The following is a 13,311-nucleotide window of genomic DNA, read 5'->3' on the forward strand; positions in this document are numbered from 1 at the left end:
TTGCCTCCCTTAACCGTTGTAGCACCATCTTGTTGTGCTGGATGTGTTCTTCCTCGGTTTTCGAGAATACGAGGATGTCATCAAGGTACGCGATGACGAACTTGTCGAGGTATCCGTTCAAAACGTGAAAGATGAATCGTTGAAACGATGCTGGTGCGTTGGTGAGTCCGAATGGCATGACCTTGTATTCGAAGTGTCCGAATTTGGTCCTGAATGCCGTTTTCCATTCGTCCCCTTCCTTGATCCTAAGTCGGTTGTAGGCGTTGGTAATGTCGTATTTGCTGAAGTATTTCGCTCCCTGAATGATGTCTTGGATTTCGTTGATTAACGGTAGTGGATGCCGGTCCTTGAGGGTAATGTCGTTGAGTTGTCGGTAGTCAACGCACATTCTGAGTTCTCCTCCCTTCTTGGGTACAAACAGGATTGGGTATCCTGCTGACGATTTCGAGTGTTGAATGTTCCCCTTCTTGAGGTTGTCCTCAATATATTCCTTCAGTGTCGCTGACTCCTTCTGCGACAGTGGGTAAATCGGCATGAACTTTGGTTCTTGGCCGTCCTTGATCTTGATCTCATGGTCAAACGGACCATGCTCTGGTAGCTCACCGTCTGGTGGTGGCGTAAACACATCCTGGAATTCCATGTATTCCTCAGGAATCTTGTGCTCTTCCTCTGGTGATCCTGTTGCACAGAGGGTCGTTGCGTCGTCTTGGACGAGAACATATTCACTTAGTTCCTCGTCTGTCATGTCTGGTCGTTGTTCCGTGGTGGCGATGTCTCTGATGTCGCTTGTTCGTTTGTTGGGCCTGCCTCCTGGCCGAAAACTCCCCTTAAGTTCTCCTTCGTGAGGGTTCTCATGAGTTCCTGCTTCCCCCGAGCTAGGTCTCTTCAGCGTCATGGGTTCATTTCTCCCGGTCCACACCTGCGTAGTCTGTCGACACGAGCATCTGTCGAAGACGATATTTCCTACTCGCCAGTCGATGGCTGGGTTATGTTTCCTCAACCAAGGTACTCCAAGCACCACATCATATTCTCCGAGGTGTGTGACGTCGAAGTTGATGATCTCGAAGTGGTCTCCAATGACCATTGGCAGTGGTCCGCTTTCGTGCGTGATCCCTGGTCCTAGGCTTTCTCCGTTTAGACCGATGATTGGTGTTGGCCGTGGCTTCTCCACGCCTTGGATCTTGTACTTCTGTTTGTACAATGGGCTCATGAAGTTTCCTGCAGCTCCTGAATCGATCATCACTCTAGTTGGTCGAAGCATGATGTTGGCAGTAACTTTCACATGTGCTCCCCACGCAGTTGCTGCAAGGTGTTGTTCGTTGTTTATCCTCCGGTCTCCGTGCCAGAGTCCCGCGTATTCTGGGCTCCAATTAGGTTTCTTTTCCCATCGTAGCGGCTTGGGTTCCAGGCTTCTGTCGATCTTTCCTTGATAGTGTGTCATGCAGTCATTGTCGTAACATCCGGTCGTAGATCTCAGTCGGTGATCCGGGTGTCGAGCGTATCCTTGGCACGAACACTGAGTCTGCCAACATGGGCAAAACCCATCCTCAATTTCAGGTTTCAGTTTGTGTAGTTCGTATAGTTGGTTGGTGAGTTCGAGTGTTCGGTCGATCTTGTTGCCGATGTCTCCCTCATGATTCCTGAATAAGCCGTGGAGTTCATTCTGTATGCGGTTGATGTCTGCAATCACTTCCGCCTTCTGGGGTTTCTTCTGAGGCTGTACAGTAGTATCCGTTTCTGGGAGCTGGGGTGGAGTTTCTGGGATCTCCGGGGTTCCTGGTGTCTCGATTGGTGTCTTCAGGATCCCTACGCCCCACTCCTGGGAATCGTCGGATAGTTCCTGGGAGTCGGTGGTGTTCCAGGGACCGTACTGGGTCCACCCTTGACTCTCAATATTTTCCCAATCAATCTCGGGAAACTCCGTCGCGTGCTCTGCGCTGTTCAGGCCGCGGTATTCGTCGTTGCTTTCGAAGGTGTCCGTGGTTTTTCCCTTCGATCGTTGCCGTAGCTCATCGATTTGCTCTGGACTCAAAGTTGTCCATTTGGCCAATAGTTTGTCGACTTCGTCTTGGATTGGTTGTTTGACCTTGGGTCCTTTCCTAACCAGTGGCTTCTCGGTAGCCCACTTGGTGACCTGGTCCTTCAGGTGCTCATACTCATCTGGAGTAGCCTTGGTAATGGCTTCCTTCAGGCGCTCCGCTCCGTCGTGAGTGGCCCTGAGTTGTTGGGGTCGTACCTCGTCTTGAGTTGCCCGTAGCTGTTGTGGTTTTGCGTTGTTGCGTCCGTTACGCTCACGCGCCCATGGCTTTGCGTTGTTGCGCCGATTGTGGCACTCACGCGCCCGATGTCCTGCTTTTCCACATTCAAAGCATAAGTTGTTATCTTTTCGTCGTTTTTCTTCTTCGGTTGGGAGCCTCGCTGCGTCGAGCTCCATTGGTCGTGGTCCATAGGGATCGCTGTCCCTACTAGGTCTGTTTGGTCGTTTGTCGTAGCGATGGTGTGATGGCCGGCCAGTGCCTCGGCGCCATCCTTCAATTTCTCTTTTCTCCATTTGTCGGTCATACAGACGGTTGTCAATCCGTACCGCTGTGTCGATGAGTTTTTCCATGGTATCGGGTCGGTCGATTCGTGCGAGTTCATCTTTGATGTGCGGCTTGAGTCCGTGGTCGTAGTACGGGATCAAAGCGTAGTCTTCCCATTGCAATATCGCTGCAAGTTGCATGAATTCGGCCGTGTAGGTTGATGCTGATCCGGTCTGTCGGATGCGCTTCAGCTTTCGCTCAGCTGTTTTCTTGGCGTCAATGTCACCGAAAGTTCGTTCCAGGTGTTGTCTGAACGTGGTGTAGCTAGTGAAGATAGCTTGAGTGGTGGTAGACCATTCGGTGTTGACTTTTTCGTAGTACTCCCTGATGTAGGGTTCAAGCCAATCCCACGCCTGTCCTCTGAGGTAGGCTGACACGAAGATGACTTTACTTCCTTCGGTAATGAGGCGTCCCTTGTTGACGTCGATATGGATGTCCATCTGAGTAAGGAACCCTCGTAGCTTGCTTCGTGTACCGTCAAAGGTCTCAGCCTTTGGAAGCTTCGGTGCTCCGATAGCAGTCGCTGGTGCAGAAGCGACGACCTGTGCATGGAGTTGCTCCATGTGGTCCTTCACGCTTGCTGCATGTTCATTGTAGTTGCCTCCCAGGGTGTTCAGGTTGCTTTCAAGTCTTTTGATGGTTTCCTGAAGTGCCTGGATCTTTCTCTCCTGCTCGTCCTCCCAGTCGTCCTCTCGCGCCGCTGGAGGGCGAGGAGTCTTTCCTCGTGGGATGCTGTCGTTGCCTGCCATGATGACTTTGCTTCACGGTTCAAAGACAGGGCGATCAATGTGTTACGCGTTGCCGACCGGTCACTGTGAGTTAGAATGTTCACGGGTTATGCTTGCCTAATTCCAACTGCGGATTCCAAGAGTATCTCTCAATCGTACCGTTGCCTCGCGAGGCCTTACTGCGGGATGGATCCTGTTGAGTATCTTGCAGAACGTGCCAGAAGTGCGCGCCAAGTAAGTCAATCACTAAGTGTTACCACTGAGTGAATCCCCTACTTGTAGGTTGGGTTGTCTTGAAGGTGAACTGTGAAGTGCAAAGTACTAAAGGTAGTAACCGAGTAACAATGTAGGAAAGGTGCTGTCCTAGTAACTTGAATGATTGATCGCGAAGAACTAAATACATGATGCGAAATGAGTGTCCTTATATATCTAGCCCTTCCTACTCCCGACCTACTCCCTGGGAGTAGATCTGGAGTCACCGTATACCCCATCGCCTACTCCTTGGAGTCACGCTGGGAGTATATCCTTGGCGTCACGTGTGGTTTTACCGGGTCCTTGCACTTGTGGTGTAATCTGGGTGTTGGTAAAATGGTGGCCGTTTCCTGCGTCGCGCTAACCGTCTCATGGAGTAAGCGGGTATTGGTTGTGACGGTTAGCCGTAGGCCGTTTCTGGCTTCCGCCCAGAGTGTCTGCCTTGGGGCCCTGCCGGGGCTCGCCCAAGTATACCGAAACGCACGTGACAACGCTAATCCTTAGCGTCCGTGGGATGATTGGCCCTCCGTTGTCCTCAAATAACTGCGGCCCCCGCGCCTCTTGAGGTCCGTAACACTATAGCGAACCTGAAGAGCACCTTTCGTCCTCCCTAGAAAATGCTTCACGATCCGATTCCACGGGAGACTTCGCTTTTCCTTCAGTTCTATCAAGAGTTAGTCCTTAGTGGACAGGAAACGACTCGCATGCGCTAATGGCTTTTTGTTGCTAGGCCGCGTGGTGTGTCCTGTCTTGACTAAGCTTTCCTCGTACTCGGGAGCTTTCGTCGGCCCATGTGGATAAGAAGGATGCCCATCTTCCTCGAAGGTACAGGAGTAGATAACTCTAGATAGAAACGTTTACCGCGTGAGAAAGCCTCTGATGCGAATGGTTTATATATCCTGTAAACTTGTACCGTGACGTGGATTTGTAGTTTCCTCTTCTGGAGCTAGAGAGGAAAACATACGATGCGGGCTTTCACGTTGAGCCTAAGCGGGCTGGATCTTCGTTATAGTAGTTCGTCTCGGCCTCTTCGTTAGATATAGTAATACGGCGATATTAACACTAGAATCGTTTCTATCTATATAGTCATCGTCGTCAGGATCATCGCTCTTAATATTATAAGGGTACTTTACTCGAGTTTTTCTTTTTCCTTTATAACACGTGGAGCCCGCTCTAGTGGGCCGTATTATTAGTAGTTGTCGTGGAAAAGTGGAGAGATTCATTACAGTGACCTCGGATTGGTCACTTCCATCCCAGATTTCCTATGTATTTGTATGTAATATGCGGGTAACCCTTGACCATCGGTATGGTCACTTGAATACCTGGTTACACCGCCATGGGACAGCTCAACCTGCCCCTTTTCCCATTCGTTCGAGTCCTTTTCCTTTCTTCAATCAATCAACCTTCTCTGTATGATTCCGATAGTTCTCATTCGTCCATATGCATACTAGTCTATACCAATCCTACATATCTTGACAGTTATGAGCCCGATCGCACGATTGGGTTAAATCAGATATCAACAATTCCAATTGCTCTGGTATCTGTCGATTCGCTTCCTCAAGCTTGCCTCTTCGAACCCCCGAGGACCCCTATAAGATTGACCGTCGGCCGCACCGTTCAATCGCCCTGAGACCCTCGAGAAGACGGAAGGATCGTGTAGTTATATTGGGAAGACCAACATGGAAGATAAGAAACTGTCGTCAACCGGGACGGAGTGGGATCTCAAGCTCCGCCACAAGGATCAATGGAGAGTGTGGAAGGGTCATATAAAAGCTGTAGCTGAGGCTCAAGAAGTCTGGCAGTATATAGACCCCGACCTCTCAGATCAAGAGATATCAACAATCCCAAAGGGGCTTTAACCGCCGGATATCCAAACGGTAAGGCCAAGTGTAGCTAATTGGCTAGACCTCTCGGCAGACGAGAGGGCATATCTGACCTACCTGGTATCGGCGTATGAGAAGAAGCAAAAGTAGTGGGATAAGGTCAAAGAAAGGCTGGCTAAAATTAACTAATTGATTATCTAGCGAGTTGACCGGGACGTTGATGAACTGATACTCGGTATTAGCAGTCCTCGAGAGCAATTGAAGCTTCTTAAGGGCCGATTTGCCACTGGAGAGGAAGACCGTTGGTTGAGATTGAGAGAGACCTGGAGATCTATGATTGCCGAACCGAAGGGTAATATGGACTAGGCTAAATGGCTCTTAACCTGGTCAAAATTGTACTATGAGGCTCGAGAAGCAGGCGTACCGGACGTCTGTTATCAATCAGATCGATGTAAGAAGGACCGGGCACCTATTTGGGACTTCTTACGCTCTGTTAGGGATGACGACCCATTCTTCTATGACCTTTGGAAGAATAAGCTTAGGTCTTATGAGCTCGAAATCACCTTTGTGGGTATCCTTGACGAGTACAGGGCCCATCGGCCGGAAGAGAAGGCACAATCCAGCGGTGTCTCTTTTAACGCCACTCTCAACGGCAAAAAGGCCGATATACCACAAGCGTAAGTAGGGCAATTGGCCAAAAGAAAGCCTTGCGTAGTCTGCTAGAAGGTAGGTCACGGTCCAAAGACCTGTTGGATCCTCATAAGGAAGTGGAGATACCTGGTTAAGCAAGAGACCCTAGATGCTATTCGAAATAGGGTCCAGAAGCTTCCGCAGTCTGAGAGGGATGATATCTTAGAGAAACTGAAGCAGAGAGCCTCGGAGTTTAGTAGTGCAGCCAATCTCGCTATCGGCGGCGATACAGATCTCCCTATGGAGACGATATCCTTCTATGCCGCTACGGTCTCTCCAGCAGTGGTAAACGCAGCCATCACGTATCCATTAAGGAATAGTTGGATATTGGATTCTGGATCGAATGTGAACGTCACGAATGACCGCACGAGATTCGAGACCTACTAACCAGCACATCGACTCATTGGATTGGGTAAGGGCAGCGCACCCGCTATTGGATTTGGAAGGGCAAAGGTCCTTTTGACCGCGAAAACTGGCTAATCTGTCTGGGTAATTCTACCAGAGGTTTGGTATGCGCCTGATTTCCAGACTAACCTAGTTTCCGTGTTAGATATCGCTAAGAGAGGGTTCTTCTTCAATAGTGCCTTACTAGGGGTTATGAAGGGTAGGAAGGAGATTGCAAGATGTATAAGACTCCTCGATCTCTATATCTTAGAGGATGCGAGGGCGGTAGCCCCTTCTACCACCCAAGGGGTCTCCTTTACCGGTAAAGCCCTAAGTGAGACCGTAACGACTGAGGTCTGGCACCGGAGATTTGGCTATATCGCCGAGAGGCGTATAGAGAAGCTTGCAGAGATGGTGGATGGCATTGAAATCCAGGAAGCTACCAAGGAAAACGCACTATTAAATCCTGAATTGTGTGCTACCTGTCACGCCACTAAAGTAAAGAGGTAAGTCTCCCGTCGTCCTGCAGAAAGATCGAAGGTGTATGGCAAGTTTGGCCGTATTCACTTCGACCTTATTCAGTTAGACGAAGCCTCTAATGGGGATAAGTGGCTATCGTATCTCTACCTCGAGGGTATTCGTTTTCACATAACCCACACGCATAAGAACAAGAACGGTTGTGTGAAGGCTATCCGAGAAGCCCTTGCCCTCTGCAGAAACCAATTCGGTATGGATATTCGAGTCTTCAAAAGCGATAGAGAGAAGGCGCTAGATTAAGCCTTCGTTGATTATATCGCGTAAGAAGGGATTGTATGGGAACGAAGCGTTGCGGGCACTCCTGAACAGAACGGGTTCATCGAGAGAGCGGGAGGTGTTATTATCCTTGTCGTAAGGGCGTTACTTGCGGATGCTAATTTGCCGAAAACACTATGGCCCTGGGTAATCCGGGCAGTAGCGTATATCTTGAATCGGACACCCACGATGCTGCAGAACGGCAACCTTGTGGTACCCTGGTCAGAAGCAATATTAGCGAAGAATCCTGAGCCACTAGTACGCCTAAACCTTGCGAATCTCCGTATATACGGTTGCGGCGCATGGGTACGCATGCGAAAGATCCCTTATAAGGATAAGATGGAGCCTCGGGCTTAATTGGGATACCTGGTTGGTTATGTAGCTAGCAATATCTGGCAGATCTGGTTCCTAACCATCGGCGTAGTACGCGAAGAGAGAGATGTAGTATTCGACGAGACTATTCGCTATAACGGCCAAGGATTACCGCCTGTTCAAATGGCTTAAATCCCCGAGATAGACCCTTGGGGGGTGGGCATGGGAGGTGAAGTCGAGACTGAAAGCTCCGAAGACGAGGAACCGTTACCCGTGGCAACCGACATAGGAACGACAGAAAGACCCCAGATTCAGGGACCAGGGGAGGCGCTGAGCGCACCCCTCTCCTCTCTGAAACTTGATATACCATAACTGCCGACGCCGGCGCTATCGCCTGCACGCGGATTTCGGCCTGTATCGAATGTTGAAGGGGTCCCTGGAGCGTTCCCGGGGGAGGCGGAGTCAGGGGGTGCAGCCGTTCAGACCCTAGCTGAGGGGGTGGATTTGTCAAGGATAAGTCCTGATGATTAACTGCGCTCTGAACTAGAGTGTCAACTTGAAGACGATTTAGATACTGATTCACCACTACCGCTAGGTTACCGGGCGAGGGGCGACCTTATACGTAGAGATATCAACGCAGATTTCTCTAAAAGCAATATCCTCACTGGTAAGCGTGCTCGCAAGAGAACCTTCTATCTCGCTACAATGGTAGCCGTGGTACATGGTGGACAGGAAGAAGATACTCATGAAGGCGTTTTGTTAGCGTTTTCCACTGTAATAGGCTCCTCTAGGTCTCAAGAAGTGTCTTCTAGGGACGATCTACCACTAGAACTAAAGCACTGGTCAGAGATGATGAACTATCCGCACTGCGAGAGTTTTGTGAAAGCTGCGGAGTTAGAAATCGAGACCCTACGCAAGAAGGAAGCCTTTGTCGAAGTTGACAAACTAACGGACTAATCAGTGCAGATTTTACCGTTGAAATGGGTCTTTAACTATAAGTTTAATAGTGATGGACTTCTTTCTAAACATAAGGCCCGAATCTGCGTGAGAGGGGACCTCGAGAGGGTCTCTCTGGATGAGAAGTACTTAGCAACCCTGGCTATACGAACAGCTCGATTCGTATTCGCCCTCGCTGCCCACTTCAACCTCGATACTGCTCAATGGGATACAGTCAATGCATTCTTAAATAGCTAACTTCCTAATGAAGTGTATATAGAACTGCCTCCTGGGATGTTCTCGCAAAACCGGAGAACAAGGTGTTAGAAGCTTTTCAAAGCACTGTACGGTCTTCGCAAATCACCGAGGCTCTAGCAACAGGAAGCCTCGAGGGTCCTTACTATACTGGGCTTCTAGGTAGTATATGAGGATATGTGCCTATTCGTGAGAGAGGGGATTATCATAATCTTCTATGTGGACGATTTGATCATGTTTAACCACGCTTCGCAGAGAAAAGAGGCAGCGGAAGTCTCCAAAAGGCTCAATGAGGCGTGGGAACTTCGATTAATGGGCGAAGCTCAGTGGTTTCTTGGTATCCGCATCCTCCGAGACCGTCAAATAGGTGCAATTTGGCTGTGTCAGGATGCCTACCTATCAGTAATTACGCATAAGTACCATCTAACTGGAGAAAGAAGACTCGAAGCTCCTCCGGTTAACATCGCCAATCTTAAGCCCTTTGATGGAATGGCCACCAACGAACACCGATTGGAGTACTCCTCCAAGGTAGGATCTGCGCAGTATGCCACCACTATCACCAGACCGGACGTTACTAAGGTAACCTCCCATCTGGCTCAATTCCTATCCAATCCTTCGCCGGACCACCTGCATGCGATCTCATAGGTGATCGCCTTTATGTACCAGACTAGAGACCGCGCCATCTGCTTTCGTAGAAGCACTAGTGATTTGCCTAGTGTACAGTTCTGCAGCGATGCCTCGTTCGGGGATAATCACGATCGAAAGAGCTCTGGTGGATATCTTTGCAAAGTCTTCGGCGGACCGGTGGATTGGAAGGCAGCGAAGCAAAAGACCGTTACAACGAGTACCACCGAAGCTGAATTGCTGGCTATCTCCGAAGCTGGCAAATCCATGCGTATGTGGGAGCGGATTTTCCAGAGGGTTATATTCAACCCGGGTCACCCTGTCTCAATTCAATGTGACAACAAGCAGACGATCACCTTATTGACTAAGGAAGCACCTCATCTGCGCACTAAGCTTCGACATATCGACATCTATCAGCATTGGCTTCGGCAAGAAGTGCAAGCCGGTAGGATCCCAGTGGATTGGGTCCCTACTGCAAAGATGGATGTAGACGGTCTTACCAAACTTCTTCCTCGTCAAAAGCATGCCAGATTTGTGAGGCAACTAGGCATGGAGGACATTAGATATCTCTTGGAGAGATTGAACTGATGGTCCAGCGAAACTCTAAAGGGATTTCCGCTGAGGGGGTGTGTCGTGGAAAAGTGGAGAGATTCATTACAGTGACCTCGGATTGGTCACTTCCATCCCAGATTTCCTATGTATTTGTATGTAATATACGGGTAACCCTTGACCATCGGTATGGTCACTTGAATACCTGGTTACACCGCCATGGGATAGCTCAACCTGCCCCTTTTCCCATTCGTTCGAGTCCTTTTCCTTTCTTCAATCAATCAACCTTCTCTGTATGATTCCGATAGTTCTCATTCGTCCATATGCATACTAGTCTATACCAATCCTACATATCTTGACAGTAGTCTATAGGACCGGGTTATAGGTATAACAACGGATACGGAGTATAACGTAGATAAATCTCTTAGTGAATCCGTTTCCTCTGATCTAGACACTACCTACTTTTGTTGTTGCAGAATAGGCGAGATAGGGCTCGATAACGTTTTATTACTAGGATAATAGTCTGTTAAATAGATATCGTTACTGTCGCGAGTTACTAAATTATCCCTCGCGTGTAACTAGATAGAATATATCTCCGTAACGGGTCGAGGGCTTGATTTTCCGTACTCTGTACTAGTTTTATGTTAAGATACTAGTTGTCTGGATAGTAACCAGTTGGTTAGGCAAGGAGGAAAGCACTAAGTCAGATTGTTGGCAAGACTGTTTTTTTGAGGAGTCTGAACCTACTACTCAAGGTCCCAAATTTATATATAGTCTCTCATGCAAAGCAGGGAACTAGAAGAGGGGTAACCACGGTATAAGCGTGTATGAGCTAAAAGGTTGTGTAACTAGCTAACGTGGCCTACCTGTAGGGTAGCCCTTTAGATACGCCACCGAGGAGCTATCGACTGACCGCCGGGTCGGTACCCTCTCGGTAGAACGCCCGGGCCTGTTACAGCCAGGCGATAGAACAGGGTTCAGATCGGTGCATTCAACGAAGACAACTAAATCTAGAGAGGAGAGAAGAAGAAGATCCTCTATCTGTGGGAGATCGCGCCCTTTTGTACCTGCCCGGAAACTCCCATGTGGAAAGTTCCATCAAACTCGCATTGACCAGTTCACTCAGTCGCTCAATCGTCACAGGGCCCCGTGTGGCCTAGGGTATTAATCTACGAATAGCCTTAATATTAGGATATCATAATAATTATCCCCCCTCTAAGGGCTCGCTCGCCCACGAGCGACGGGAAGATATAAATAATACGTAGGGGTAAAAAACTACGTAACGGAGTAGCTAATTAGAGGTATATAGATAGAAAGGGTAACTAGTGGGATAAGGTAAATGAAGATATCGCGTTTCTTTATTTATAAAAGAGACCCCCTCTCCTTCTCGTTCCCCTTCTTCTTCTATACCTCTATAAACTTTCTCCCTTTTCCCCTAAAACCTTATAATAACGCGTCTTTTCGCTAACGAATACCCCTCGATTTAGTTTAGAAACCCTCACGATACCTCGACGACCCCGCGCTAGGACTCGTCCCCTTACGGATAACCTAGTCTATATAATAATCCTCTAGTATATATACTATATCCGTACCGCGATTATCGACTGGAATCCCCGCGAAGACTAGCCCTTCTGTCGGACTTTAGGCGGTGACCATAAAGTCGTGGTTATACACACAAGAAGATAGTGTGCATAAAGGTAAATACTCAATGTAGTGTCTGAATACACGGTTATGAGTTGTCAACATGTGGATGTTGTGGGGTCACATGACGAAGGACCCACTCATATAACCCCTCTCTACATATAGATCTTCTTCTATAAAGATCTAACAGATTGATCCTCAACGATCTCGCATATGATTGCCTACCTAAGCAAGAGACTCTCAACACTCTGATTCTGTTGATTTATCATGTGATCTTTTGCTATGTTTCTTGTGATATAAATACTGCTATGTTACCTAGTTAAATTGAATCAAGTTTATCATCCTTTGTGATCTCTCTTCTAGATCAGTGGTACTCTTCCATAATCGTGGTACTTCTCCTTCATAGAAGTGCGCACGACCGATAGACTCATAACCGTGTATTCAGACACTATATTGAGTATTTACCAATCCTTATGCACACTATCGTCTTGTGTGTATAACCACGACTTTATGGTCACCGCCTAGAGTCCGACAGTTATGAGCCCGACGCCTCTGCTCTAACCACTTAACCAATTCAATTCAATCTTCCTTTACTTTACTCTCACTATCGCTTCACTTCCCACACAGAAGCGATGGATTCAACCACGCAACAAGCCACCTGGCTTCACTACCCACTAAAATCTCACGCACACTGGGTTCCATGGATCACTGCGGTCAAAGACCACGCACTAGCTAATAATGTGTGGAAATATGCCGATCCGGACCAATCCGCACCGATTACCCCGCCTCAGGAACCAGTTAAACCACAGATATCTGATGTGATCAGAAACCCTACCAACACATACACATCTAATCTTCCTGAACAGCCACTCAGGCTCATCGACCTTACGTCTGACCAATTAGCTATCTATAAGATACTACTAAGTGAATACGAATCGTCAAGATCAGACTACTTTCGCTACCTACGATCCATTGAATCTCTCAAGCAAGGTATTCGATCCTCTCTCACACCAGAAGGACGTCAAATCGTCAATGGCCTATCAGCACACGAAGCTATAGTTAAACTACGTGCTACCTTTGCCCTATCCGACCAATCGAAGAATCGTCAAATCCTACGCGATTGGGATGAGCTAAAACGACAAGCTCCACCAACCAAATTATCTCAACTACCTACATGGGGTCAAAAGTGGCTAATTAGCCAATCAGAAGGCGAGAAAGCACGAATTGCCTACTTCCAAGAACCTCTCTCGCCAGTATACGATTTCCTAGAGACTATCCAACCTAGTGACCAGGGCTTCTACACCTTCTGGTACAATACAATCCTACAGGGTCTAAAGAGACCTACCCTGACCGAACTGGTTAATCAATTCGTCGATCAATACCGACCGCCTACCATAACCAGCAGTGGTAGAAGACGACCTATCGCACATACGACCTACCAAGGACGTCAACCTGACGAATCAGACGAAGAAGGACCTACACAATCAACCAGAAGAAGGAAGTGCCCTTGTGGGGGTATGCCTAACTCTGGTAACCACGATTTTGAGACGTGTCGCTATGTGAATCCTAAGGCAAGACCTAGGGGGTGGCAACCTGACCCAGAGGTCCAAGAGCGATTTGAAAAGCGATGCGATGAATCTAGAGGATTCAAGATAGCCTATCAACGTGCAATTCGACGTTACCAACCGGCTAATTCAACCAATTCGACTAATTCGACCAATTCGACCAATTCGACCAATTCGA

At 48.3% G+C, this 13,311-nt stretch overlaps 3 protein-coding genes across 3 annotated transcripts; all 3 read left to right on the forward strand.

The window, feature by feature from the left end:
* Positions 1 to 5,785: 5,785 nt before the first annotated feature.
* Positions 5,786 to 6,462, forward strand: N7496_008240 (uncharacterized protein; the record flags this gene model as incomplete). The annotated part of the gene is made up of 3 exons (XM_056701159.1): positions 5,786 to 5,814; positions 5,883 to 6,062; positions 6,201 to 6,462. 3 exons carry the CDS (start codon positions 5,786 to 5,788, stop codon positions 6,460 to 6,462), a joined length of 471 nt encoding a protein of 156 aa, XP_056553222.1.
* A 408-nt stretch (positions 6,463 to 6,870) lies between these two features.
* On the forward strand, positions 6,871 to 7,236 carry N7496_008241 (uncharacterized protein; the record flags this gene model as incomplete). The annotated part of the gene is made up of 2 exons (XM_056701160.1): positions 6,871 to 6,965; positions 6,993 to 7,236. 2 exons carry the CDS (start codon positions 6,871 to 6,873, stop codon positions 7,234 to 7,236), a joined length of 339 nt encoding a protein of 112 aa, XP_056553223.1.
* A 1,752-nt stretch (positions 7,237 to 8,988) lies between these two features.
* N7496_008242 (Ty1/Copia family ribonuclease HI) lies at positions 8,989 to 9,966 on the forward strand (the record flags this gene model as incomplete). The annotated part of the gene is made up of 2 exons (XM_056701161.1): positions 8,989 to 9,333; positions 9,400 to 9,966. 2 exons carry the CDS (start codon positions 8,989 to 8,991, stop codon positions 9,964 to 9,966), a joined length of 912 nt encoding a protein of 303 aa, XP_056553224.1.
* Positions 9,967 to 13,311: the final 3,345 nt, after the last annotated feature.

Source organism: Penicillium cataractarum (assembly GCF_028827025.1).
Source record: "Penicillium cataractarum strain IBT 29864 chromosome Unknown utg000007l, whole genome shotgun sequence".
Classification (NCBI taxonomy): domain Eukaryota; kingdom Fungi; phylum Ascomycota; class Eurotiomycetes; order Eurotiales; family Aspergillaceae; genus Penicillium; species Penicillium cataractarum.